This window comes from Ursus americanus, chromosome 14 (assembly GCF_024610735.1).
Source record: "Ursus americanus isolate L20-20 chromosome 14, mUrsAme1.1.p, whole genome shotgun sequence".
Taxonomy (NCBI): Eukaryota; Metazoa; Chordata; class Mammalia; order Carnivora; family Ursidae; genus Ursus; species Ursus americanus.
In genome coordinates, this window is record NC_142140.1 from 3,544,931 (window position 1) to 3,572,673 (window position 27,743).

General features: G+C 57.8%; 1 protein-coding gene across 1 annotated transcript in view; it reads right to left on the reverse strand.

Moving 5' to 3' along the window:
- The window catches only part of IQSEC1 (IQ motif and Sec7 domain ArfGEF 1), a 379,884-nt gene extending 352,668 nt beyond the window's left edge, over positions 1-27,216 (reverse strand). Inside the window, exon 1 of the mRNA XM_087866742.1 lies at positions 26,945-27,216. Coding sequence (XP_087722868.1) covers positions 26,945-27,216 — 272 coding nt within the window. The remainder of the gene's footprint in view (positions 1-26,944) is intronic.
- Between the last annotated feature and the right edge of the window lie 527 nt (positions 27,217-27,743).

Here is a 27,743-nt window from a genome sequence, read left to right on the forward strand (position 1 = left end):
GATGGCGGTGACGGTTGTGCAACAGTGTGAGTGCACCTAATGCCATGGTTAAGAGGGTCCACTTTTAGGGGCTCCTGGTGGCTTAGTCATTGGGCATCTGCCTTCAGCTCAGGTCACGATCTCAGGGTCCTGGGATCAAACCCCGCATCGGGCTCCCTGCTTCTTCTTCTCGCACTCCCCCTGCTTGTGTTCCCTCTCTCGCTGTGTCTCTGTCAAATAAATAAATAAAATCTTAAAAAAAAAAAGAGGGTCCATTTTTTTAAAAAGGTTTATTTATTTGAGAGAGAGAGAGAGGGTGGGGGCAGGCAAGGGCAGAGGGAGAGGCCGTCTTCAGCAGGCTCCACGCTGTGCGCAGAGCCCAATACAAGGCTGTCTCACCACCCTGAGATCATGACTTGAGCCAAAAGCAAGAGGCGGACACTTAACCGACTGAGCCACTCGGGAGCCCCAAGATGGTGCATTTTATGTTATGCATACTTCACCACAATAAAAAAATCCTATAATTTATATTATTTAATTATATTGTATAATTATGTATTACATACTAATACATAATTATAATTATGTAATATCAGTGCTCACCATAGAACGCATGACTTTCATCCCACCCTCATCCCCTCCGGAGGGTTAAGCGACCTAATGCCAAGGGGGTGCAGTGACCTGTCCACAGCCACCGAGTGGTAGTGCCCGGGCAGGGCTCTGGACTCAGGCATTTGCCTGTTGCTCGGGGAAAGACCTATATTCTTGGGGCTCTGTTCTCAACTGAACTGATCTCACCAAGCCCCATACAGCCTTCAGGATCATTGGTTTAGCCAACAGCCACTGGGCCCTCGCTCTGGGCCAGGCCCTGGGGATACAGAAGGAAGGAGACATACAGACACCCCCACCTCAGGGGCCAGGCCAAGGTGAGGGGACAGAACACAAACCAGAAACAGAACCCACGGGGACACACTGTCAGGCACGTCAGAGAGTAAGTGCCCTGAAGAGAAGCAAAGCACACAGAGGTGGCAGACGACCCCGGGGTGAGAGCACCTGCTGAGAAGGCCTCATCTGGGTACAGAGCTGCAGGGGGCCCTGCAGGAGGCCAGGGAGCCCCACCCCACCCGCCAAGCAGCCCCTCCCTCCTTCTCTGCTCCCCAACCCGAGAGCAGGCACTCTGCCCCGATCCCAGCCAACTTGCGGCGTGTTCACAAGCAAGTTCCTTAACCTCTCTGTGCTCAGCTTTCTGTTTATAAAACAGAGACTAAAACCTGCTGCTCCGTGTTGTCGAGAGGGTTAAATGAGAGTGTGTAAACTGCTTACTACCTTGTTGGTGCGCACGGAGTTCATGGGATGCAGTGCTGAGTCATCGCATGATGACGAGAGTGACAATACCATCCTCTCGCAGGGGCACACCCCCCACGGCTGGGGACTTGGGACCAATGTCCCCAAAAGGGTGGTCTTTTATCATGATATGTATATATAAGCTGTCCATGAGGAGCTTTCCCCCTGAGTGTATAAGACAGACAGACGGACATTATCCTCCGGCAAGGCCGGGTATTTCCAAGGACACCTGCACCTGTTTCTCAGACCGTTCTAAGCACCTGCGCTGCGGTCTCCTTGGGGGGGGGGGGTACTTGGTCCGGCTCAGCCTTACGTAGCCCCCTAACTGACCAAGTGCATTTGCCTCGCCTCCACGGAAGACTAAACACAGGCCAGCACTTGCTGATTTTCCCTCCAACCTTCCCTGCTCCCAGCCCCATGCGACGCAAGCAGATTCAGAGACCGGGCACATTTTCCTTGTTTGTGCCTGCTTGAGACCATCACGTTCTGCTCTCCATGCCATCCACATGGTCTGAGAAGGCTGCGGAGACTGGAAGGGGGCTTGGGGGTGGGGTGGGGCACGCACTAGGGTCTGTGAAGTTCTCAGATCCCGTACAACCCCTCAAAGGGGTCAAAACTCTGGAAACTTAGGAATGCAAAACGGTACAGTCACTTCGGAAAACAGCTTGGCAGCTTCTTACCAAACTAAAATTACTCTCACCATATGATCCAGCAATCACACTCCTTGGTATTTACCCCAAGAAGTTGAGAACGTACGTCTAAACAAAAACCCGCACGCGGGTATTGACGCAGCTTTATCCCTAGTCGCCAAGCCTTGGAAGCGGTCACGATGTCCTTCAGCGGGGGATGGATACATAAACTGGGGCAGATCCAGACAATGGAATATTACTCGGCACTGAAAAGAGCGGCCAAGCCATGAGAAGACCTGGGGGACCCTTAAAGGCATATTACTGCGTGGAAGAAACCAGTCTGGAAAGGCCAGCTGTATGATCCTCTGGAAGGCGTAAGAAGATCAGAGGTTGCCAGGGGCTCAGGGGAGGCAAGGACGAACAGGCGGAGCACAGGGGACGTTTAGGGCAGGAAACACACTCGCTGATACTGCAGCGGTGGGTGCGTGCCGTTGCACACGTCCGGCCCCACAGAGTGTAACACCGAGAGTGAACGCTCACGTGACCTGTGGGCTGGGGTTACCGACAATGCAGCCGCACCGACTCAGCCGCCGTCAGGACGGCGCCACGCCGACGCGAGATGGTAACGCTGGGGGAACCGGAGGGGGCCGGGGGGGAGGGGTGTTCCTGGCAACAGTCCAACACCCTGTATGGACGCCTCCATTTTTCTGTAAACCTAAAATATTCTCAATAAATACAGCCCTTTTTTTTTTTTTTTCAAATCTAGAACCCAGAGAAGATGACAGAGGCAGGGGCCTCCAGCCAGTGAGCAGCAGGACCAGTAGGGAAAGTGAGGCTTCTCACACGCCCCTCCCCCCACGCCCTGGATTGCCCCCCCCCAACACACGCAGTTGCCACACCAACTATCCACTCAGTTACTCAAGCCAGGAACGCAGGGAGCTTTCTTTGATTCCAAACTTCACCCCCCACCAGCCCATCCATGGGTCTTGTGGGCTTTGCCCCCATGGCCCCCAAATCTGGGCTTCTGACCACCCCTCCCCCACCTCCCTAGCCCAAGGCCCATCATCTCTCTCTTGGGCTATCACTGCGGCCCCCGCCCTGTGTCCCTGTGGTCTATTTCCTACCCTGGCCGGGGAGGTCTTCTAAAATGATACCTTGGACCTTATCATTGCAAAGCCCCAGCTGCCCTGGGCCCTGCCAACCTGTCCCCTTCACCTGCGCTACCCTCCGCCATGCAGGCGCTGGCACGTGGTGTTTTCCACGGGGACAGGACCCGGCACACAGTGGGTGCTCAGTAACTGCTGTGGGACCTACCAAGGAGTGAACCACCCACCAAGTGCTGGATAGATGTTATCACCTGCGTTCTGTAAATGGGGAACCCGGAAAGTACCGCTGGTTGCCTGGGGTTGGAGGCGTGCTCATGAATGCAGTGTTTAAGCCACAACTGTTTACTAAGTGTTTATTACCTTGATGATTGCAGAAGACCCATTACACCACTCTGCTGCCATTGAAAACTCGCCGCTTTGGAACCGCCTCTTCCGGTCAGACCCCCACGCCCACCCCCCTCTGCTCTACCCCTCCTGCGGGGAACCTCCCTGACTCACTTGCACCTTCTGTCACCCTCTGATTATTGATAGATGCCGAAGGGGCCAGCAGACACCACTGTCCAGCCGAGACCACCCAAGAGACTGGTCAACGGGGCCTGGCTGCAGTGGTGCTCAGTGGGAGAAGTTTCTGCATATACGGTTATTAATGACTTTATTTATATACCAATATTTAGTACTGCTTGCAATTAAGCAGATCTGCTTTCAAAATATGACTAATTAGAACAGTCGTGCTGGCAGGGAGACTTCCGCAAGGAACGCACCGCGTTCTAGCAAAAGTTGCCCCCGCCGGCAAAACCAGGTGCTGGGTCTCAGGAAGGAAGGCGGGAGGAAACAGGAGGGAAGAGGGAGGAGGAGGGCAGAGGGAAGGAAAGGTGCAGTCCTCAACCCAGGAGCCTTCATTTGTATGATGCTAGTTAACTATGTTCTCTGGCCTGACATTTTCTGCTACTTGGAAGCCAACCAGAAAGGTATGGGCTGCCTAATTCCCCGGGCTGACATTTTGCAGAGAGCCAGAGGAGGGGAGCCTGTTCAGTGATGCGGAAACCCGGAGGGTATGTAAAACTTGGCATTAATCACCGTGGGCTCCTGTCCCCACAACACCCACGCTGACTTACACCCAGTAAGGGGCAAGACTGTCTGGTTTTTCCCTGAGGGACCATTTTTGGTCAAAACAGGTACATCGGGGGTGTGTGGTTGAAAAGTCAGTTGAGCGTCTGCCTTTGGCTGAGGTCATGATCCGGGGTCCTGGGATCGAGTCCCACATTGGGCTCCTTGCTCAGGGGAGAGCATGCTTCTCCCTCTGCCCTTCCCCCTGCTCGTGCCCTCCCTCTCTCTAATAAAAATAAATAAAAATCTTTTTTAAAAAAGAAACCAAAAACAAAGAACAGGGACATCTGGCAATGGGGGCCAAATGCTCGAGTTCTGAAGATTGCCCCAGTGCTGGTGTCCCAAGCAGACTGAGAACCAGTGTCCCTCAGAGGCACCTGCACCTAACTTTGCCTACCTGACCCACAGCTGCCTCTTACCTGATGTCCAGCTCAGGTCTCCGTTCTGTGCTAGATGTAGAGACCAAGATGGCCCAGAGGCTAGCTCTGACCTGGACCCTGACCCCACGGTCCTCCAGGTGGATGACATGGGCATTGAAACAGACAGCCATCCTGCCCTGGGGACAAGGCCCAACGAGGAGGCCTCCTAGGGGAGGAGGCTCAAAGCTGAGGGGAAGTGGGGTCTCTGGGCTGAGCAAGCATACGGTGGCACAAAGCCACGTGGGGGGTGCAAAGAGCCTCCAGAGTGGCAGGCCCCGGTCCCCAGACCCCCACACCTCTCACTTCCCTTGCTCTCTGCTCAAGGTCACCCACCAGAGGCCCTCCCCAACCAGCCCGCCTAAAACTGCACCCCGTCACTCTCCACCTCCTTGCCCTGCTTAGTTTTTGGGTCTGGCACCCCACCCCCACCCCCGTCGGACATTCCAATCCACACTGACCTGCTTCTCTCTTTGTGCCTGGCCCCCCACTAGAATATAAGTTCCCCAGGAAGGGAGACCCAGGCAACAGTGCAGAGCCTGGTACCCAGTCAGAACTCCCCCTCCCAGACATGGGCTGAGTGAGTAGTGAGGAACAGAGCGGAAAAGCCATCTGCAGCCCGCAGGGGCGTGACTGCACAGCCCCCCGGCAGGCCCGGAGGAAAGGTGGCACCTGTGGCGGTGGGAACCGTGCTGTCTGGGCGGGGGGGCTGGCCACCGGGCAGCCGGAGCTCCTCCCGTGCAAGGGAGGGGGCCCTGCTCAGTGTTCAGGCAAAGCTGGAAATCTCAGGCTTCATGTGAGATCTCCCGATCTGTAAACGTTGGCAACTAATTCAGGTTTTAAAAATATGTATCTGTCATCTGCACAGAGTCCGGGGAGCCTGATTTGCCCACTCAGAGAAGAACACGGGAGGGGTTTTCCGAGCAGAATAGATGCCCTCTGTTTTGCACGTGGAAAGAGCAGCCTGACCAGGTAGAGTGGATGCTGTGGTGGCCACCGAGGTCCCCCTTTGGCAGGGGGCCTGAATCCTGCACCTGAGCCCCTTTCTGCAAGTCATCTTGGACCAAGGTTATGACTCCCTTCCCCAGGGGCAACCATATCCAATGTGTGGTCCATGCACAGCGACAGAGACCAGCCCCCCTGCCTCGGTGAGGGGCATCTCTGCAGGGTCATCGGGTGGGGGAGGCCTCTGTTGGGATTATGTCATGGCCCCACATCGCCCCAGCCCTCCCTGCCCTCTGCGACCTCCTGCACTGTGGTGACTGGTGCTTCTGTCCCCTGGGCTCCTGGGGCAGAGCCGGGTCAGGGGGCAGAGGCCTGGGACGTGCAGCCCCAGGAACGCTGACAGAGCCAAAGCCTTACCCCGAAAGTGCGAGGTGAGCCTCCCCAGGGCAACACACCCGTGAATTCATGGCAGACGGCTCTATGTCCTTGGTAATTTACGGCGCTCCGCACTCCGAGCCTTTAAGTGTGACCCCGGGCCTTCCAGGCAGGTCCAGCCAGAAGCCAGTGTAAAAGAGCCCCATGTTGGGGCTTTATGGGTTTGTAAAATATCCACTCTGTTTTTTCTTAGGCAAATTTCATAAACCAGTGCATTTTATCCCGGGAGAATCGGCGGCTCCCATGACTACCTGCAGCCGGTTTTGCACACACTGCAGTAAACTCAGGTGACGGGGATAAGGATCTTGGCCTGTGGCCGTAAAGCCAGGTCTGCAACAGGCCGGCCCCTCGCTGTGTGGATGTCAGGGGCAATGAGGACCCACAGCCGCCCCCCATTCCCTCAGGTACCCTGGGTCACTCACAGACATGGGCAGTGACACTAGTCACAGCAGTAACAAGAACGGCCAGCGTGTGCGGACCACGCCCTGCACGCCAGGGTCTCTGTGCTCACACTCTGCACGCCTTTGCCCTGGACGATCTCTGAAGCACGGTCATCACCCCCATTTCACAGATGTGGAAACTGAGGCACAGAGGAGTTAAGTGCACCAAGGTCACACAGTTGGCCTTGGATGCCAGGCAGTCTGGCTACAGGAACAGTCTGTACTGTTACACCACAAAATCATTGTCCTGGAAACAAATTCCAGCCTGCCTGCCTGCCTGGTGGTCGACCCGCCCAGGCAGTGCTTACGTGGGCAGGTAGCAGCAGGCCTCCCTGAGCGCCTGCAGGGCACCGGGTCCTCCTTCCAGCCCTACAGGGTGGGGCCATTTGCCCCCACTGAGCAGCAGGCGGAAGGGGAGGCAGGGCCCCTCAAAGACAGCTCTGAAGCCGGGGGCGGGAGGCACTGAGAAACGCCGCGGTGGGGGCGGGGGGCCGATGCCTGGAGTGGGCGCGGAGACGCAGCCAGGCTATTGGAGCTCAGCCCGGTGCCGCTGTCTGGAGAACACCCCCAGCCTGCTTGGGGTACTGCGGCCCCTGTGACCAGCAGCTGCACCCAGAGGCTCCTCCTGTGCAGGAAGTGCTCACGTGGCCCTGAGGGGACACCTGCTGTGGGGGCAGCCTGGCACCTGTCCCCAAGGGAGTGGCTGGGGCATCGTGGGGGACGCCCCGCTCCCTGCCCCCAGAGGGCTCTGGTCAGGGAGAAGCAACCCGCTGGCTACACGTCAGCCTTGACACACACGTTGAAAACACAGAACTGAGTGACATAAGAAAGATGAGATGCCTCCGCGTGAGTTTCTGGCAGCAGGGGCCGTGTCAACTGAGGGTGTTCTCAGGGGAAGCCCGTCAGGGGGCGAGGCAGGGCGGGGGCTCCAGCAGGGGCTGTCCCTGCCTGACCCACGGGGCCCGGAGAGTAAACTCACCAGAGACGTCCTGCCTCGAGGCGAGCCATCAGCTGTGTGACCCACAGGGGTCACGGGTGCTGTGTGGGTGAGGCCCCCCCCCTTGGCCGTGGGCATTTCCCCAGGGAAGGCCCGCCCTGGCCGCAGCTCCTGAGAGTGAGGGGGGTCGAGGGGGGCCCACGACAAACCAGAACCACGTACCCAGATCGCTACGCGTGCTGAGGACAGACACAGAGGGACAGGGACCTGGAAGAGCACAGGAGGACGAGGACGGCCGCCACGCCAGGGGGAGGGAATGATCGGAGGCGGAACGGGGGTTGAAATGAATGGTCAGGCACAGAGCAGGGAGGGCTGTGGCCGCAGCCACTGCACGGTGCACACGGTGGGGACGCCTGCACACTGCAGATGGGATCAGTGCGTCGGGGACACTCCCAACCACCAAACAGCACCCCTGAGTCTCGAGCAGCCAGAGCCCGTCGGAAGCCGAGTTAATAACTGGAGTGATGGAGGGATGTTCATCACTGTCAGACCGGAGTGCAGGGCCAGGCAGGGACTGGCGTGAGGCCACCAGGCCTGGGCTGCCCTTGGCAGCTGCTCCAGGTGCAGAGAGAGGAGCTCTGCCGGTGGGGGGACAAGGCCAGGCCCGGGAGCAGGTGCAGGGCCTCTCAGCTGGGCTGCCAGAGGCTCCAGCAGGGCCTCCAGCAAGGGCCAAGGCTGTGCAGAAGCAGCGAGAAAGGGAGAGAATGCCTGCTGTGTGCCGTCGATCACTCGGTGAGTCTTTCCTGTGGGCCTACTGTGTGCCGCAGCTGGGGCTTCCAGAATGAGCAAACAACAAAATCCTACCCCCGTGAAGCCAGCATCCTTTGGGGGAGGCAGGTAAGAAGCAAACACATCCAGAGCATGGTGTGCAGGGGATCTGTGCCAAGAAGGAAAACGGGAGGAAGGATCGGCGGAGGAGAGCCAAGTCTCAGACAGGGTGCTGAGGGAAGGGGGGTCCCCTTCCCAAAAGGAAGTGAGGGAGCAGGCCATGAGCCTCTCTATGTAAGAACCAGGACACAGAGGATCATGCGGCTGCCCTGCAAAACCCCCATCTCCACCTCCTCCCACTCCTCTGCCTCAGTTTCTTCCTCTGTAAAACACAGACAGGAACACTTCACTCAGTAGTTCCATGAGAGCTGAGTTCTTCTCTCTGAAAGTCTCCAGCACATCACTATATAACCCAGAAACTTCACTCCTGGGCAAACACCCAAAAGAATTGCAAGTATGGTCTCGAATGTTCAGAGCAGTCAAACCAATAACCAAAAGGTGGAACGAACTCACGTGTCCATCAACACATGAGCAGATAAACCAAGTGTGGTCTATCCATACGCTGGAATCTTATTCGGCCTTAAAGAGGAAGGGAATTCTGACACAGGCTCTGACATGGATGAACCCCAAGGACATTATGCTCAGTGAAAGGAGCCGGTCACAGAAAGATAAATCCTGTAGGGTCCCACTTATACAAGGTCCCTAGAGTAGCCCGATTCCCAGAGACAGAAAGCAGAATGGTGGCTGTCAAGGGTGGAGAGGTGGGGAACTAGTGATGAATGGTGACAGAGTTTCGGTTCTGCAAGATGAGAAGAGTTCTGGAGACGGCTGGTGGGGCTGGCTGTCCAGCACTGGGCAGTACTTAACCCACAGAACCGGACACCTAAAAATGGTCACAGTGGTAGATTGTACGTTATGTGTATTTGCCACACTTTTATTTTTAAAGATTTTGTTTGAGAGACAGAGAAAGCTAGAGAGTACAAGCAGGGGGAATGGCAGAGAGAAAGGGAGAAGCAGGCTCCCCACTGGGCAGGGACTTGATCCCAGGACCCTGAAATCATGACATGAGCTGAAGGCAGACGCTTAATTGACTGAGCCATCCAGGTGCCCCTTGTCGCAACTTTTTAAAAATAAAATAAACAACACCCCTCTGGACAAAAAAAAAGGACCTGGTACAGAGTAAGTGCTCAAGTGAGGCTGGTCCCTACCAGCGCCACCCCCCCCCCCACCCGACAGAGAGACAAGAGCACAGGGCTTGGCACACGCAAGCTGGTGACTCTCGCCAAGTCCTCAGCCCCCCTGAGTCTGGGTGTGGACGAGGAGGTCCTTCTAGCCCAGCCCTTCTCTGAAGTCAGTCCTTGTCCCTGGGCCTACCGACCCAGGAGACCGGCATGCAAAAGCCAGCACAACTGGGCTTTGCGCAGGATCATAGAGATCAAAAGATTTGCTGGAGTGGATATAAATAGCCCCAAAGCTCTGGCTTCGCCGCTGAGCCGAGCCGGCGCCGGCCCGGCAGACCAGGGGGACCCCAGTAAGCCTGGCTCCAAACTCACCTTCGTAAAGCAGCCCTCCACGGCCCCCCGCAGCTGACTCAGTAGGCCCCCAGGTTGAGGCTTTGTGCCCAACCCCCACCTCACTGCCTGTCACAATTCCTCTTTTTTAAACTCAAATTGGTTTTTAAATCAAAGCAGGCCCCTCCCCTGCCTGTGAAAGCATCTGGTTTGCTAGGTAAGGATGCAGGGGTTGGGGGCTGGAGGGGAAGCAGTGAGGCACACCTGGGACACAGGGGAAGGGGCAGGGCTGGGAGCAAACAATAAAAATGCACCCCCTTGCCCACCTTACCCCATCTGGGACTTAGTCTCGCTTTCACCCCGACTCTTACAATGACTCTCAGTAGTCTCAGAACCGGCCTGCGGAGACAGCAGCCCAACACGGGAGGCGGGAGCGTTTTCTGATGGGCGCGCCTCCGCCCCCCCTCCAGCTCTGCACAGCAGCAGACATCCCCCTGAGGGCTGACTCCAGCATCCCGGGCTGCGGGCTGGCACTTAGGAGGCTCAGCAAGTGCTGGTTAAGTGAATGAATAAATGAATAAATCAATGACTAATTCAACACATGTGGGAAGAAAGGAAGGAAGAGAGAGAGGGAGAGTCCCAGACAGGCAGTTGCCTACACATCTCTCAGTCTCTGTCTCTCCCTGGCTCTCCCTCTGTCCCTCTGTCTCTGCTTCTACACCTCAACCACAACCCATCAAGGTCTGTTGCCTGTCTGTCTCCCAGTGGGCAGCTGGGAGCAGAAGGACCAGAGGGCGCTGAGCTACAGCTGGGGTGCCCCTCCTCCTCCCCGAAGGTCTGTCCACCTGTCCACCTTCCCATTTTCTTTTTTTTTTTTAAATATATATATTTTAAGGTTGTATTTACTTATTTTGAGAGAGAGTGTGTGCAAGCAGGGGGAGGGGCAGAGGGAGGGAGAAAATCTCAAGCAGACTCCCCACTGAGTGCAGAGCCAATGCGGGGCTCGAACTCACGACCCTGAGACCATGACCTGAGCCGAAATCAAGAGTAGGATGCTTAATTGACTGAGGCACCCAGGTGCCACCTTCCCACTTTCCAAAAGGCCAGCTTCTTCCCCTTCTTCTTGACCAGAACAGCAGCCACCCAGCTAACCCATAGACTCTTCCACTGAGAGAACCCTGCCGACCCCCATCACTTCCCCTGGATGCCACCGTCCACTAATTTTAGAGTCCGGGGGGCCTGAGTCAGCCAATCCTCTGCCTCTGTGACTCATACTGTAATAAGTAACTGGTCCTCATCCACTGAAGAAGATTAAATTTAGCAACAATCCTAACACTAGGGTCCCTGGGGGACCCACCTCCACTTCCAATGACTCAAACTCTGAGGCTTCAGACTCCCAGAAATGTGGTCAAATATCTTCAAATCACAGCTGTAAAACCACCTTCACTGTAACCTTAGGACTGACTAAGAGGGGCCAAAACCAAATGTACTAACACGAGCTTAAACACATGGTTTTATTCTCTCATGTAAGAGCCTGGAGGTGGGCAGTCCAGGCTGTGTGCTATAGTTCCTCCAGGCTGTCAGGGAGCTAGGCTCCCTCCAGCTCACTGCACCCCTGTGGTGTAGCCCTTGTCCTCACAATCCACAAATGGCTGCCTGTGCACCAGCCATCACATTCTCATTCCAGCCAACAGGAGGGAGCAAGAGGCAAGAGATCCATCCTCCCTCCCTCCCTCTCCCTCTCTCTTCTTCCTTCCTTCCTTCCTTTCTTTTTTTTGACTCGTCCTTTCTTTAAAAGACATATCCTGGAAACCGCACACCACACTTATGGCCAGAACAGAGTCACAGGGCCATCTCTAAACATCAGGGAGGCTAAGAAATGCAGTCTAGGGGTGCCTGGGTGGCTCAGACGGTTAAGCGTTTGCCTTCAGCTCAGGTCATAATCCCGGGGTCCTGGGATCGAGCCCCGCATCAGGCTCCCTGCGCAGCAAGGAGCCTGCTTCTCTCTCTCCCTCTGCTATTCCCCCTGCTTGTGCGCACTCGCTCTCTCTGTCAAATAAATAAATAAAATCTTAAAAAAAAAAAAAAGAAGAAATGCGGTCTGTATTCTACCACAATTTCCGAAATAATAATGACTGTGGACTGTTACAGAGTGAGCCTTCCTACAGCCAGTGCTGGACTTACTGGCCTTGTGCCACGTGGACAGCCCTGTTCCCTATTCTTATGCCCCCTTTCCAGATGAGGAGACTCTCCCCAGCTGCTCAGGACAGAGCCGGTCTCCGAAGCCAGACTTGCGTGCCCCCACCACCTTGGCAATTTTTGTCTATCGAGCCGCACTTGGCAAACAGGGCCTGAGAAGTGACTGCGTCCAATATCGACCCCACGGCCCTTGACCTCCCTGTGCAACTGAGACCACGTCTAGACCACTGCTTGAGAGGGTTTCTCAACTGTGGAAGGTGCCTGAGGCCCCACCATGGGTCTCCCTACAGCAGCACTGGCCTCTTACAGACAAAAAGCCAAGCTCCACCTGGGGCGTGGCCAGGCCGGGCTGAGCCCACAGGCCCCAGAGGCCCAGACCCCAGCTGAGGGACTTTTCCATTAAACCTGGGGGCACAGGCTGGCCACCAGCTCATGTGTTGGGGAGGAAGTGGTTTGTTTCACTCAAATTAAAGCAAAGGAGAACCATTCAGGGAGAAAAACTGTGAGCTTCAGCCAAAGCTGTCACCTTGAGAAGAAAAAGAAAGCCAATCCCTTCCTAGAGGGACACAGGTAAAACCCAGGTTGTGGAGTCCCTGAAGGGCAGTGTGGAAGGGGGTTCTGAGACTCTCTGGGGCCCCCATCCCTTCTAACACCCTCCCTCACCTCCCCCAGCCCAGCAGTCTCTCCAGCAGGCTCTCCTCACAGCCCCCTGCACAGGGGAGAGGCCAGAGGGCACCTGCCTCGCTACCAGAATGTGAGGCCTCCTCCCTGTGCCCCTGGACCTGTCCCCCTCCCTGGCACACGTCTGCACGCACAAGGCTCCATAACCACTTACTGGATTGGACCTGAAGTTCCAGTTCAGTAGAGAGATTAAAGACACTACCTTTTACAATAAAAGCAGTCCTTGCCGAGAAGAGGAGCTGACATTCTCGCGGGATAAAGGCTGTTGTTCCCATCCCTCAGCTCTCCTCCAGCTGAGGGGGACGGGCCTTTTGGCATCTGGTGAAGGGAGATCTGGGAAGATGAGGATGAATCAGCTCCCCCCCACCACCCCATCCCATGCTGCGCTATGCCCCTGGGGGTGAGAGTCCGCATGTTTCTTAAACAAGAGGACCGTGCTGTTCCTGCTGGGCCACTGGCCTCCAGATCCATCCATGTCCTCTCCTCCTGGGCTGCAGCTTTCAGGGTTCTGGGTAGACAACAGAGTCCTATCGACGAGGGAGGAGACTTTGCATGCAATGTCCAGACCATGACCAGCAGGCCTGCCCACTCCGGAGGCTCCCATCACTGCCACTGCCCTCCCACGGGCAGAGCCCAAGAGCTTGGCCAGCGGTGGGCCTCAGGACTCCCAGACACAGAGCAGAATGGAAAGAGCACCACTTTGGGAGTCACAGCTCACGTTGGGCCCTGCCACTTACCAGCTGTGCAACCCCAAGCAAGATGCTTCACTTCTCTGAGCTCAGTTTCCTCATCTCTCAAGTGGAGCTGTGCAGATAAAAAGGGGATCAGCTGGGGGCGCCTGGGTGGCTCAGTCGGTTAAGCGTCTGACTCTTGATTTCAGCTCAAGTCATGATCTCAGAGTCGTGAGATCGAGCCCTGCATTGGGCTCTGTGCTCAGAGGGGAGTCTGTTTGGGATTCTCTCTCCCTCTCCTTTTGCCCTTCCCCCCTATTCTCTCTCTCTAAGAAAAGGGGGGGAAGGGATCAGCTAGCACACAGCAGGTGCTCAATAAATGCTTACTTCACCAGTCTCATGGTGGAGATCTCCAGTGCCAGAAAAGGAGCTGCCTCGAGGAGAAAAGCGGTAGAAACTCCGCCACTAGACATTTTAATGAGCTCGAACATACATCCACACAGTAAATGGAGGCACAGCTACACTGATAATACACGTATCCCCAAGAGTCCACCAAAATGACACTGAGGGATGAAACTAAACAATCAAGGGAAATAGAAGTCCCACCACTTTCTTCCTGTACCTCAGAGGATTGCAGTTTTTGCCCCAGGGGTGGGCACACTCCATTCTGGAGACCCCAGACTCGTCCATATGACAATCATGGATTTATCTACAATATCTGATTTTAAATGTAAGCAGTTTGCTGGGAGGGCACCCAAAGGTGAGCGGGACCTGGCTACTGTTTGCCCAGAGGGAGAAGAGACAGGAACCCCAGTGTGACATGGTCGTGGGAAGTCAGCCGGGAGGCTCCTGGAGGACCCAGGCCTGCAAGAAGAAACATAAAGAGAGGGCTGATTCCAAAGTGTATAAAATCATGAAAGTTCTGAGAGGGGAGCCGGTCCTTAAAGGACATGTGGCGTTTCTGGAGGCAGGCATGGAGGTGCAGGAAGGGCATGCCAGGCAGAGGGAACAGCATGGGCAAAGGCACCAAGGTGTGACAAGAGCACACGTCTGCCGCGGGTGGCAGTGCAGAGTCCACGCGGCCACCTGGCCGCCCCACCCAGGGCGGTTTCTGAGCCGGAGAAACCTGTATGTGGTGAGAGGACCAGGCCCGGAAGGAATGGGAAGGAGAGGGAGTGGGTGCCCACCTCCTGAGTGCTCCCCGAGCGGCAGCTCAGGGCTCAGCGCACTTGGGGAGCATTGTCTCCCCAGAGCTGGGCCAGGCCCATGCGTGACGGCCCTGCCCGGGGCGTCCCCTGAGGTCCCTGGCAGGACGGGAGCGCGTCTGTGGGAAGCCCCCTCTGCCCCCACGGATGATAGGAGTGCCACGCTCCCGATGCCCGCAATGCCGGGAGAGCGTTGGGAATGAGAACGGCGCGCTCTTAATGACTGCAGTTACCCAAAACGCATTAGCGGCGATGATTTCTTCCAGACCCCCTTTCTCCTCCCTGGATGTTTTGGCTGCTTCGCCATATGGCAGGAGTTAAAAATACAGCTCAGAGTGCGGGGGGTGCTGGCAAGAGTGGGCAAGCATTCCCTGAGGAACTGCGTGGGGGACTGGGGCCTGCTCGGGTCCCCTGCCCCCGTCTCTGACCGGGCGGCAGAGCTGGGGAAGTCCTAGGCTCCTCGGAGCTGGTCTCCGACTGAACTGTACGATGAGAAGGCCCTCGGGACGCACGGCCACTGCTAAGTTACCCGACACAGACAGGTCGCCACGACGGGGCGGGACAGGCTGCACACTCCCCGCAGAGAGAAGCACAGCGCGGGCCCCGCCTACGGGCAAGCTACGAGGCAAACTTGTGCCAGCCTCAGGGTGGGGCAGGGACAACGTGCCCTGAGCAAACCAGAGGCGGCAGATTAAGGACAGCGGCAGACCCCTGCTCTTCCTCCCACTGAGACCAGCAGGAGCTGGCGGAAGTGGCCTTCCAGGACTCCCAGGGGCGAGTCCCACAGAGCCTCTCGACTCCCACCAGACCTTCCGGAACCCTGGCGCTGGGACCCCTGGGCCTCTGGGGGAGAAGCCTGACTCCCCGAGCCCGCCATGCGGGAGAAGCCACATGGGGACACTCTCATCAGCAGCTCCAGCGGCCCCGGGCTTCCAGACTTGTCCACAGGGTCCCAGATAGGTATGTGAATCGTGCCGGACCCTCCGGACCAGCTCATCTGGGACGTGAATACCACCGCATAACTTCCACCGACAAAGAGAACAGAAGACACAACCAGTAAAGCCCAGCCCGAGCGCTGACCTGCGGAATCCCAGGAGAGTTGTTACACGGCCACAGAGGACCAGAGCTTGTAGACTGACTGGTAGATAAGTGAGTCCTTCTGTCCGTCTGTTCTCTTCCCTCCCTCCCTCCCTCCCTCCCTTCTCTCTTTCCTTCCTTCCTTCCTTCCTTCCTTCCTTCCTTCCTTCCTTCCACACATTCATTAAAACCCACCCCGAGGCAGGGCCCCTTCTAGGCACCCCAGAGACAAAGAATTCATTGTCCTGTCCCCATGGGCGCTTCTGGGCTGGATCCTCAGTGCCCACACGGTTTGTCCGGGTCCAACCCGTGTCCCCATCTCCCTGTTTGGCAGCCTCCTCCCCTGGGGCCTGTCACTTCTAGGCTCCACGACCAACGTACTCTTGTCTGGTTCCTGCCCCTGCCGTCATTCTCTCTGGGTGAGGAGAGGACGTGTGGGATGTTCTGCCTCTCAGATGGGTCTTAGTATGCTCGAAACAGTCACCTGCATACTAAAACAAGGGTATTTAAGTGCTACATCGGGAAAGAGCTCTTCAACACAGAGGAAGGTAGTAAGAGAAGGACAGAGGAAGAAAAAAGATATAAAACGTATTCAAAGTAAATAACCAAGTTGCAGATGGAAACCCTACCTTAGTAATGATTATATTGAGTCTAAGTAAATTAAACACTCCAGTCAAAAGGGGGACACTGGCAGAATGGACTAAAACACATGATCCAACTATGTGCTAAGAGACCTGCTTTACATTCAAAGACACAAAGAGGTTGAAATAAAAAGGTGGAAAAAGGGATACCCTGAGACCAGGAATCCAAAGAGAGCTGGAGTGGCTACAGATACCAAACAGAGACTTGAAGATGAAAACTGCCCCTGTGGACAAAGGAAGACGTTTTAAAGGACAAAAGGGTCGGTCCCTCGGGAAGCCACAATACTTCTCAACATGCGTGCTCCAAGCAACGGGACCCCAAGAAGGCCAACAGGAGACAGAGGACCTGAACGCTGGAAACCAACCAGACCCGACAGACAGGCCCAGAACACCTCCCAGCAGCCAGTGAGTATCCCTCTCAAGAGTACCTGGAATATTCTCCGGGACAGATCATATCTCAGCCCTTTAACTGAGTCTGAATTCGGGGCACTTGGATGGCTCGGTCGGTTGTGCGTCCAACTCTTGATTTTGTCTCAGGTCATGATCTCAGGTTGTGATATGGAGCCCCAGGTCAGGCTCCACGCTCAGCACAGGGCCTGCCTGGGATTGCCTCTCTCTTTCTCCCTCTGTGCACCCCTGCTTGCGCACATGCTCTCTCTCTCAAAAACAAAACAAAACAAAACAACTAGTCTTGATTCATTGAAAAGGACTGTAATCATACAAAGGATATTCTCCAAACCCAGTGGGCTGAAATTTAAAAAGTCCCCTAAACACAGCTAGATGGCAGCGCTTAGGGGAACGTGCTTGAGTCATCCTTGTTCAAACCACCACTCACCCCAGCACCCTCGCCTCTCTGTGCCTCCGTTTCCCCGCCTGTACAATGGGGACAAGAGTGGTACTTCGAGCTGTAGCAAGCGTTTGTCAGAAACCACTCATAATTATTATGTGTTACCGATGGAGGTTGGTAACGATAATCCCTCACGTTCCGTCTCTGGGTGAGGAGGCATTCACTCACACAACGGGTTAAGACTTTCAGAACGCCTCCACTCCCGCCGTTTACCTCGGTCCTCGCGGCAGCCCCGCAGGATCATCTGGTAACAGGTGATTACCACGGAAAGCTGGCAGTGGCGAGGCCCCAGTACCGTGGCTTCTGCGGAGCCCTTCGCCCAGGGCCTGGGCTCACAATAGGTGCCAGGGAGGGAGCACGTTGGCCCATCGGTGGGCCTCGAGTGGGGGTGGTCGGTTCCCTGCACGCCCCTCGTGGGTGGAGGATTTTATACACCTCCAGGTTTAGAGGTGCTGAGCTGGGTGAAAGCAGAGCCTTGAAGAAGTCTAGACAGAGATGGGAGCCTGTAATGGGCTGGGGGGGGGCAGAACATTCTAGATGGCTCTGCCTTTTCGTGGGGAGTCCTCCACCCTATTGAAACAATGTAAGTCTCCCCCCTTGAACTGGAGGTTAAAGGGATGATGACAGCACGTCTTACAAAGACCCTGGAGTCATGATCAGCTATGTGACATATGTACAAGTCAGACCACAGAGAGAGAAATGCCAAGACCCAGTCACTGGATTCTAAATCCCGCGACTTTCCTCTAACGTCAGGTTTCTTCGCCACCTAGGAAAGAGGGAACAACAGCGACAAAAATTGGCGAAGATGAGAGATATTCTGCTCTACCTGTATTACAGATTTAATCCTCCCAGCCTCTCTCTGAGGGAGGTGACGTTTTATAACCCCATTTTATAGGTGAAAACACTGAGGCACAGAGAGGCTAAGTAACTGGCCAGAGGCCATACAGCCAGACCGCAGTGGAGGGAGTGTCCTGGCTATGTATGAGGATGTACTATGTGCGTACCCCGACCAGGAGCTGTCTAGAACCCCCAGCCACCCTGGGGGAGCTGAGCGACCTTGCTTGGGCTGCTTCTCCAGAGGGGTGAGTGAGGGGGGAGAGCTGGAGGAAGGGTCCAGGGACATCGGCTGGCCCCCACTCACTCACGAGTCCAAGAACACTGCAGGCAACAAAGACCTACATGCCCTCCGCCATCGGGAGCCTTTCCTTCCGTTTAAGCAATGCTCTCTCCTTCCCATCTGGACAGGTAGTTGTTGGGGGAGGGGACAGGATGGGACCATGTTCCTTTTCTCCACAACCCCTGTGCTTCTGCTCAGCTCCACCCGCACCCTGGGCCAAGCTCCCAGCTCCCCATACCCCAAGTCCCGACGCACCTCTCACAACCTCCTATTCACTGGCCCCCACCTTCCCCAGGAACAGGGGTCCTGCCCACACCTGGGTGCAGTCCCGGCCCTCCTCTGCACAGCAACCCCAGGGACACCTATCTCCCAAAGTCCCTCTGTGCCTCTCCAGCTCTGCTCGCCCTGCCCACGCCCCACTGCGCATCGCCCACCCCTCCTCTCCCTTGCTGTCCTGCCCCCTTGCTCACTCTGCTCCGGACACACCTGACTCCTCACTGCACCTTGACCACACCAGGCGTGCTCCCCTCTCACGGCAAACTTCCAAAGGGAGATCTGGTTGACCCCCTGGATCCACTGTCCTCTGTTAGAGAAAATGAAGCTGGGGCTCACAGAGGTGCATTTCACATGTTAAGGGGGAGGAAGAAGAGCTCAGTCTTCAGGCCATAGCCCCATCAGAGTCTTATCTTTGATAAGGCTGACCACACGGGCCATGGCCCATTCATGTTCAATTTCAGGCTGTCCAGAGACCCCTGCCACCTATCTCCAAATAATCTGCACTCTGTACTAGAGGACATCCCTACAAGGGTGCCTAGCAGCTGCCCCAGTCCCACTGGATACAGGCTGGAGACTTTTCCTTTGAGCACTGAGACCATCCAGGAAGACAGTGGGGTTTCACCCAGCACCTCATCGAGGCCTGTCTCTTCAGACACTTCACAGGCAGGTTGCAAATGACCCACCGTGAGCAGCTCCTCCAGACCTGCCAATCCAGGACACCCTCCTCGGATGCCCTGGTCCCTGTGGTTTGGATAAGGAGGGCCAGGCCCAGGTGCCCTGATTCTCTGTGAGGTCTGACACTCTTCAGGCAAGGACCTACACAGAGCAAACAAGCCATGCAAATCAACAAGGGATTCAGGGAGTGGGGAGGGGGGTGGCAGAGCCAGAAGAGGGGCACAGATGCCGACCTCCCATAGGACCAAGCGTCCCGGCGAGTTCTGATGAATGAACACATGGAGAAAGGCCCAAGGTGGCTTTCGTGAGCAGCTTTCTAGCAGACGGGCAAATGCCTACAGGTTTGGAGTGGGGAAGTGGCACCGACCTAAAACAGAACACCTGGCACTGGCTGGGTGGTGCCTGACAGCTTCGAGAGTCCCTTCCCCTGCACGTGCACACCCATTGCCCACGACCATCCCACCAGCAGCCGGCTTCCACCCTCTTCCTGCCAAAAAGGAATCTGGGCTCCTGGCAGTGAAGTCACTCCTCCAAGGTGACCACAACAGTGCGAGGCCAATTCTAACACCCAAAGGGGAAAAGCCAGAACTGTCCCTGGGTAGGCGACGGTGCTGGAGTTCATTCTGGGTTGTCTGGGGGAGCTGACCATACAGATCTGGAAACGGCTCCAGGTTTCGCGAACCATATACATGAAGCAGCAAACAGCTTTGAAGTTACGCAGCGTGACGGTGAACTGCACGGGCTCTCGAGGCAGGCAGCCCTGCGTGCCAATCCCACCTCTGACGCTGGGTGACCGCGGGCAACCTGCTTCACCTCTCGGGATCCTCAGCTTTCCTATCTGCAAAATGGGGTGAAAACAGCTCACAGCTGTCACAGGGTGAGCCTGCCAACGGAGACGCCAAGGAGGACGTGTCAGCACACGGCACCTGGAATGGGCTCGGTTATCACTGTGCTTTGACTATAATCGGAGCATTCTAAGTTTAGGTGCAAAAAACCCCAGGATTTCTGTCTTACTCCTCTCTGCATCTTGCCTCCTCCAAGAAGCAAAGCCAAGCATTTCACACTCAGGGCTCACATACAGCACAGCTCGGGAGCGGTGAGCCAGTCTTGTTCATCACTCCGCCTCTTCCCCCCCTCTCCAACCTGGCTGAAATCTAGGTACTAAGCAAGTGCCCCGGGCTGGTCCCTGTCTGTCTGGACCTCACCTGGCCCAACTGTCCCCATTCACAGGCCTGGCGTGGCCACTGACAACACCTCCCACAACCACCCCCCAAACCTGCCAGGCATCTCTCACCTCCCCTTTCTCATGTGCTATTTCCCTGCCTTGATACCATCCTCTGCCTCCTCTTTCTAGCTCAAATGTCACCTCCTCCAGGAAGGCCCTGTTGATACCCAAGGGTGGCCATCTGCTTCCTGCTCTGGGGCTGCACATCACTTGACCCCACTTCCTAACCTGGCCCAATATCTCTGCAACCTTCCTTATAGGTCTCTGTCCCTGTCAGGGGTGGAATGGGAGCTGCCCAGATCAAGGACAAGAATCAGGCTGAGCTGCCCAAGTGTTCAACAGTTAGTGAATAAAAGGACATGCACATAGCACAGCGTATGTGCAGTGCTCAGCCTGGTTCCTGGTATACAACAGGCGCTCCATAAATGTTAGCTCCCCACCAACATGGCTCCAAATACCCTCTAGGATGGACAGGCAGGAAATACAGCAAATAGTGCAAAACTTCCATTGCAGATCCAGAGAGGGTGTTCTGCCTTGTACAGTTCTCTCCATTTCTCTGAATATTTGGAAATTTTCATAATAAAAATGAGGGGAAATAAGCCTCAAAAGCATTCTCAATACCCTAGCTGTTCCTGCCCCTGGAGCTCCCATGCACCGCGCTCTCTAATGCCGAGCACTTTCTGCAATGCCGGACTCTCATCTTCCTGTTTAGAAGCAGCCCTCCCCATTTTCCACGGCAGGGGTTGGGGGCAGACTGGCCTCAGGAGGCCAAGGGCAGGGCGATGGTTTGCCTTACTTGGAAAGCCCACGCTGCCGGGAGGTGGCCGAGGCAGGACGGGGATCGTGTGCTCCCGCTGCCAGGGCAGGGCTGGACTCCAGGTGTTGGTCACCGGGTGGCCTGGAGGGTCCCCAGAGCAAGGCCGGGGCGGCTGGGGTGGGGGGAGCATTTGAAACACTCAAGACCGTAGCTCTTCACCTATTACCACAGAAGCACTTAGTGTTTCTAAGAACTGGTCTGGTGTATCCTGCCGGAAACACAGGCCCTGCGGAGGGGCAGGGTTCAAAGTCCGAAGGCCGCTTGGTGAGGTCGCCTGCCGGCGCAGCCTGGCTCCCAGCTGGGGCCATTTCAGCCGCAGCCTGGCCTGGGTCTGCGCTGGGTGCGGGGTGGTGGACTCGAGGCCCACGGGACTTCCAGGCTACGAGTGGGACCCCAGACGGCCTCCCAGCCGCATCTGCCACTTCTCTGCCCCCCTGTCAGCGAGGTCAGTGCAGCTCCCCCAGCCCAGACCTTGCTGCCCAGCCGGCCTGCCCGTGTTTGTGCCTTCTGCAGCTCTGTGGCAATTCCTCAGCTGACGCTTACCCTGCCAAGCTCAGAACGGCCCTTCCCAAGTTCGGCAAGGCGGTGCTCTTGCCCACAGAAGCAGAGCAAAGAACAAAAACCAGCATCAGCTGTCTAGACGCTGTCGTAGATGAAAGAGCTGACAAGTAGCCACCCAGCCGACAAATAAGGCTGATGCCCCCAAACCCCCGATGTCGCACCCCCCCTTCACCCGGGCCGGGCCCCAAGATCTGTGCAGCCTCTGGGAGGCCGGAACGCAGCGTGGAGGCGGACGCGGACGTGGGAACGGGAGCAGGTCCTGGCTTCCTCTCACACACAGTGCTGCTCCCTGTTTTTCTCGAGCCGAGCCAGATAAAGAAGCATTTCCCGATTTATTTTCCAGGTTGTAAAATAATCATTTGCTTAGCTTGTCAGACGGCTGGGAGAGAACTTCAGAGAAACACACTCTCCTCAGCTCTCTGCGGATTCTACCATCTGCTGGGAACACAGGAGCGGCTCGCCCTGGGCCCTCGGAGTCGCAAACATTTTGTCCGAGCAGGACCGCCTCCCGGAGCACGCTGCAGCTCGTTCTGGCCCAGCGACACCCTCGCCGGCACTGGATACTCCGCTTTATCTCGGCTGGGAGAACAAGGACGTTATTTCCTGAAACTGTGAACACAGCATCTCCCTCTGCCACCTTCGCCGCCACCCTCTCGCATCAGGAAAAGCCCTCAAGGCCTCTCCTGGCCTGCACGTGGTCCCCACTCTAACTACGAGGGGGACAGGAGGCAGGGACACAAAGCTCTCTGGTCGGCAGAGCCTGGACCACGGGTTGAGGACTTCCGGCAACTCTGAGGAACAGAACACTTTCGGAGGTGTCTTGCCAGGACCCCCCCAAGTACAGCTTACATCATGACTTCTTGCCTGCCGCCCCCTCTGCACGGGTCACCCGTAAGCTCCCCTCCGGCCTGCCTGCGCCGTCATCACAGTTAATGTCACCGCACACCTGGGGAGAGCGCTCGGTTGGTAAGTCAACAGAGACTGAATGCCACTGGAAACCTCCCCCAGAGTGAGTCACCGACTCAGAGCTTCAGAAAAACGTCCTCTCGGAGTGATGTGACAGCGCTTGAGGGCTGGAGGGGACGAGAACGCGAGGGAGGCTGCTCCACAGGGCCCTCTCTCCAACCTCGGGGGGGGGCCGGGGCTTACTTCTGCCGGAACACTCTGGAAGATGAGAGGCTGGAAGGGGTCAACTCGTTCAAACCTTGCCCCTCTCACCGCCACCCCTGGGGATGCTGAAGACCCAGACTGGGTGACGGGATCCCACATGGCAGGACAAAAGCCAGGCGCTGGAGGCTGGGGGTCACGCAGGATCCCGGGGGTCATCTGATCGTTCTGCAGCAGGGACGGTGGGTGGTGGTGGGCGAGGGCCGGACCACCTGAGTCCCAATTCTGGCTCCACTACTAAGGGGTAGGAAAGCCTGAGCAAGTCACATGACCTCTCTGAGCTTCAGTCTACACATCCATAAAACGGGAGCAGCGACTGTTTCCGCATCGTAGGAGGGACGTGGCCATGCAGTGAACCGGTAAACGCAAAGCCCCACAGCAGTGCGGGCCACACCGGAGGCGCTCCGGGGCTCTGGCCATAGCGTACTCAGCCCTGCTACGCGGAGACCGGGTTCTGTAGGTTCACCAACACCGGTGTCCTGCTCAAGTTCTAGTTCACTGTCGGAAGGACAACACAGCCATTCTCAGCAGTCCCGCTTGCCTGCATCCCCTCCACAGATATCCATTGAGCATCTATTACGTGCCCGAACCTCGAGTGGGAGGGGGTGGTTCCGGAAACATCATTAGAATGTAGCCAACTACACGCTGGATATGAATTCTGATGTCAGACAAAATCAACTAAATAATCCCACATAACCAAAGGCACTCTCTTTCTTCCCTGTTATCATCCCGTTGTCCCAATAGCTGAGAAACGCACGATGCTATCTTTCAGCAGAGGACTTCTGAGAAAAAGCTGAAAAGTTTTGGACTGGAAAGTTTCTACCATGCCTGGGTGAGGTGGTACAAGATGACTATTGTCCCAGGATAAGCCTTTGTCCCTGATCTTTCACCTGCGTCTATCTGTCCCCCAGCAAGAGGGGGGACACTGCACCTTCTGGATATGCAGGGGCAGCCTGTCCACGTGGTGGCAGGGGGCAAGGGGCTCCTGACTCGAGCTAGAGTGGCCGGTGGCTGCTTAAGAAAGGTTAGCCAGGCCTGCCTTAGCCTGACACGCTCAACGCACCCTTGCCTGCAAGGACCCCTGTCTGCGGGCAGGAGAGCCCGGGCACTGACACTGGCAGTGTCCCTGCTGGGAGGGGGCACCGGCACTGGGAGAAAGTGGAGCCGAGTGCCCCAGCAGGAAGTAATCCCCCAGCTGTGGCCTGGCACTGCCTGGCGCCTCAGGAAGCTCGTGCGCAGGGGTTCCTCGCTCAATCACAGGTGGCCAACCCCAACTTCACCCTGAGTTCTGGACAGCCGCTGCCGTGCCGGACCCCGGGAGGTCTCCCCCGGGTTGTCAAGAAGTTAACTCACCTCCTGCTTGTGCATAGTTGGCCCCAAAGAAGGGAGAAACTGATTGACAAAAAAAGGAGCCTGAAATGCATTAAGCACCTACTGTATACCAGTCTCTTCCATGCCCATTATCTTCCCTTAACCATCAGAAAAGGTATGGGAGGCAGCGGTGATCACCCCCATATAATGTGCATTAACAAAAAGCTCTGAGGCTACGTGAGGAAGCGTGACTTGTCCTACGGTCGCTGGCTGGCAAGTGCAGAGCCGGCCGTGGGACCCAAGTCTACCTGTGTCCCTTCCCTCTGCAGAACTATTTACTCTCTTCCTCTTTGCTCTGCTCTCGCCTTTGTCTCTCCGAGTACATCACTAACAGCTCTGCATACAGTAGGCACTTCATAAAAGTCGGCTGCTCTCGAGGAGGTTGGTCATACCATGCTCCTCAGGCATCACTTTGCTACATGGATGGGTGGTGGGCACCGTGAACCCACATGTGGAAAAGGAGCCCTCAGCTCATTCCCCGTACACCCCAAGTATTTGAGAAGGCAAGTATGATACCACCGCCCCCCAACTGTCTCCTGTGAAGAGAGGGGGGCTCCAGCATTCTCCCCCCCGAAAGGCTGGGAAATGGAGTGGATGCTGGAAAATGGGCCCAGCGTGCTCCATCGTGAGGGAGCCCGCTGTTCTGTATGCTGGTACCACACGGTCTCATTTGTCACAATGCGGTCTGGGCGCCAGCCCCAAGCACATCTCCTGGGAGCTGGTGAGCCTGCCCCAGAGCTGCTGGTCAGAATCTGGATTTTAGCAAGATCCCCAGGTATGAGGTAGACACAGTCAAGTTGGAGAAGCTCCCCTGACCTGGAACTTAGCTGGTAGCGGTGTGGCCACCATTCCTCTCAAAGGGGATGCCATCACAGGCTCTGGCTGCGTCTCAGCAAAGGAAGCCAGTGTGATAGAGCTGGGGACTTGTGAAAGTCCCGGCTCCCCCCCACTCTGAGGCCACCGCCCAGATGCGACCCTGGGGATTCCCCACAGCAAGCGGGACTCACTGTCTGTCCGAATCCTCCCGTCCCACACTTGGTCACCAGAGGTGACTTTGAAGAGAAGAAAGGAATGCACTCCCCAGGACGGCGCCGGGAGGCATCTGCCAGCAGCGTGTGTCACTGTTGCCTAGGAAAGTGGAACGTGCATCCCTGCCCCTGTGGGTCGCCTCCCTCAGCTGCTGAGGACGTCACCGGGGCAGCCCCCAGCTTTTCTTCCAGGCCCTGTGTGGGGGATAAGAGCTCAGTCCCCTGCAAGTAGCACTGGGCGACCCACAACCGCTGTGGGAGGGACGGAGTGACAGCAGAAAGCCAGGGGCGGGGCACCGGGAGGTGGCAGCAGGGTCTCTGCTTTCTCTCAGCGACACCAGCTAGGAGCTATCCACATGCCTCCCTCCTCCCTCCCGGGGTAAACAGAAAGCAGGAGTTTGCCACCGGCCCTGCCACCACAGAGCTGTAAGGCTGACCCACTCCCTGACCTCACCCTCAGAGCCCTCCTTCTTCAGAGCCCACCAGAGGCCAGAAGCACTGCCCAGAACCGGTGCCTGACACACAGGGGCAGGCAGGCATCCTCTGTCCCATGGTCACATCCTGACACAGCCCCACAAGGTGGGGGAGACACCAGGTCTCAGGTGACTGTACCTGGAGGCGAATCAGGAGCCCCTCCCCTTCTCAACCCCCCCCCTGCAGAATTTTGGAGTCAGGATCAACTCCTCCCCCATCATCCCTGCCTACCCCCCCACCCCCCCCCACCCCCCCCACCCCGCCCCGGCCTCAGCCTCGCAGGAAACCTTCAGGAAGCTGCTGACTGCCAGCCCGCCATCCCTCGCTCCTAACACAGTGTTTTTCTCCTCTGCCCGGGGTCCAAACCATGGAGTGTGGCCAGGTGGTCCCGAAGACAGAAGGACAGCGAGGTAGACAGGCTCAGAGCACCCAGGAACCCAACCGACCCCGGAGTCCCCTTAAGCCCCCCGTGCCCCCTGCTTCGCCCCAGATGGGCGCCCGGACTTCGGCGGAGAGGAGCCCCGCACCCGACTTAGGCACCGCTGGGAGGCGAACGCACTGCCTCTCGAGAGCTACGAGCTCGCCCGGGACGCTGGGGGCCAGCGCGGCCAGGCAATCCCGCCCCCATCCTGTCCCCCGCTTAATCCTTGGTCCGAAATAGCCAGGGTAATCCCAGGGTGAGGCGGGCGGGCTATTAACCCCCCAGCCGCGAAGGAAGAGACGGAGGCGTCCAGAGGGAGGAGAGCTCTGCGCATCCCGGACTAGAGGGAGCACGGGGTCCTTCCCGGAGGGACGGCGACCGCGAGTGACCCAGGCCCGCTCGAGGGCGGGATCTGCGCCTCCCGCGTCCCCTTCCCACTGGGTCTCGGGCTCTCCGGATCAGGAGTTCTGGCCCCGCTCTCCAGAGCCCCAGGTCTGCGCGCGGACAGCACCCCGTGGCGAGGCCGATCCCGCAACCGAGCCCCGGGGGTTGCTGGAGCCCGAGTCCGGAGCCGTCCGTCCGCGGAGCCCGGCCGGTGGGAGCGCTGGGCAGCGCCCCGGAGCCTGTTTCCGGGGGGAGCCCAATCCCCCCGCCCGAGGTCCGGCTCCAGGTCGGGGGTCCCCAGGTGCGACCTCCGGCCGGCCGGGCACCCTCCCCGCCTCCGCCCGCCTCCCCACCCGGCCCCGAGGGGAGCGGGCCCCCCCAAGAAGTTCGCGCACCCCCGCCACGCCCGCCACCCCCGGTCCCTGCTTACTTGTCGCGGCGGCCGCCGAGCTCCGGGATGACGCCGAGCGGCTGCGGGCCGGGGCCGGGGCCGGGGTCGGGGCGGCGGGCGCACGCGGCCAGGTGTCGCCGGTGCCGCTCCAGCAGGCCGGCGTTCTCGCGGCTCAGCCGCGCCACTTGGCGCTCCAGCTCCTCGATGCGCCGCCGCCGGCGCGCCAGCAGCTCCTGCTGCGCCGCGACGATCCGGGTCAGCTCCTGCAGGTACTCGGCCGCCTTGCCGGGGGGCTCGGCGGCGCTGGCCATGGCCCCCGCCCGGCGGCCGGCAGCGCCTCAGGCGAGCGGGCGGCGGGGCGGCGGCGGCGGCGGCCGCGGCGGCGGCGGGGCGGCCATGGCTGCGCGGCGGGGACGGCGGCTCGGCGCGGCGCGGGGCTCGGCCCGGGGGGCGCGGCGGCGCTGGGCTGGCGCGGCCCCGCCTCGGCTCCCGCCTCCGCCGGCGCCCGCCCCCGGCGCTTCCGCGCCTCGCGCTCCCCGCGCCGCCGCGCTCCGCCGCCCGCTGCCCCACGGACGCGCCGGGGCGAGCAGGGCGCGGAGCTGCGGCCGCCGCGGGCAGGCGAGGAGTTTTGCAAAGTGCCGGCTGCGACGCGAGGGGGAGCGGGAGCCCGAGCGGCCGGCGCGGGAGGAGGCGGGCGGGAGGAAGGGCGCGACGGAGGGAGGGCGCCGCCTGCCGGGCCCCGCGCCCCGCGCCCCGCCGCCCCGAGGGGACGACTACCTCCTCACCGCCCCCCCCCTAGCAGTTCTGATGTATACATTTCATTTTAAAAAATTCGGCA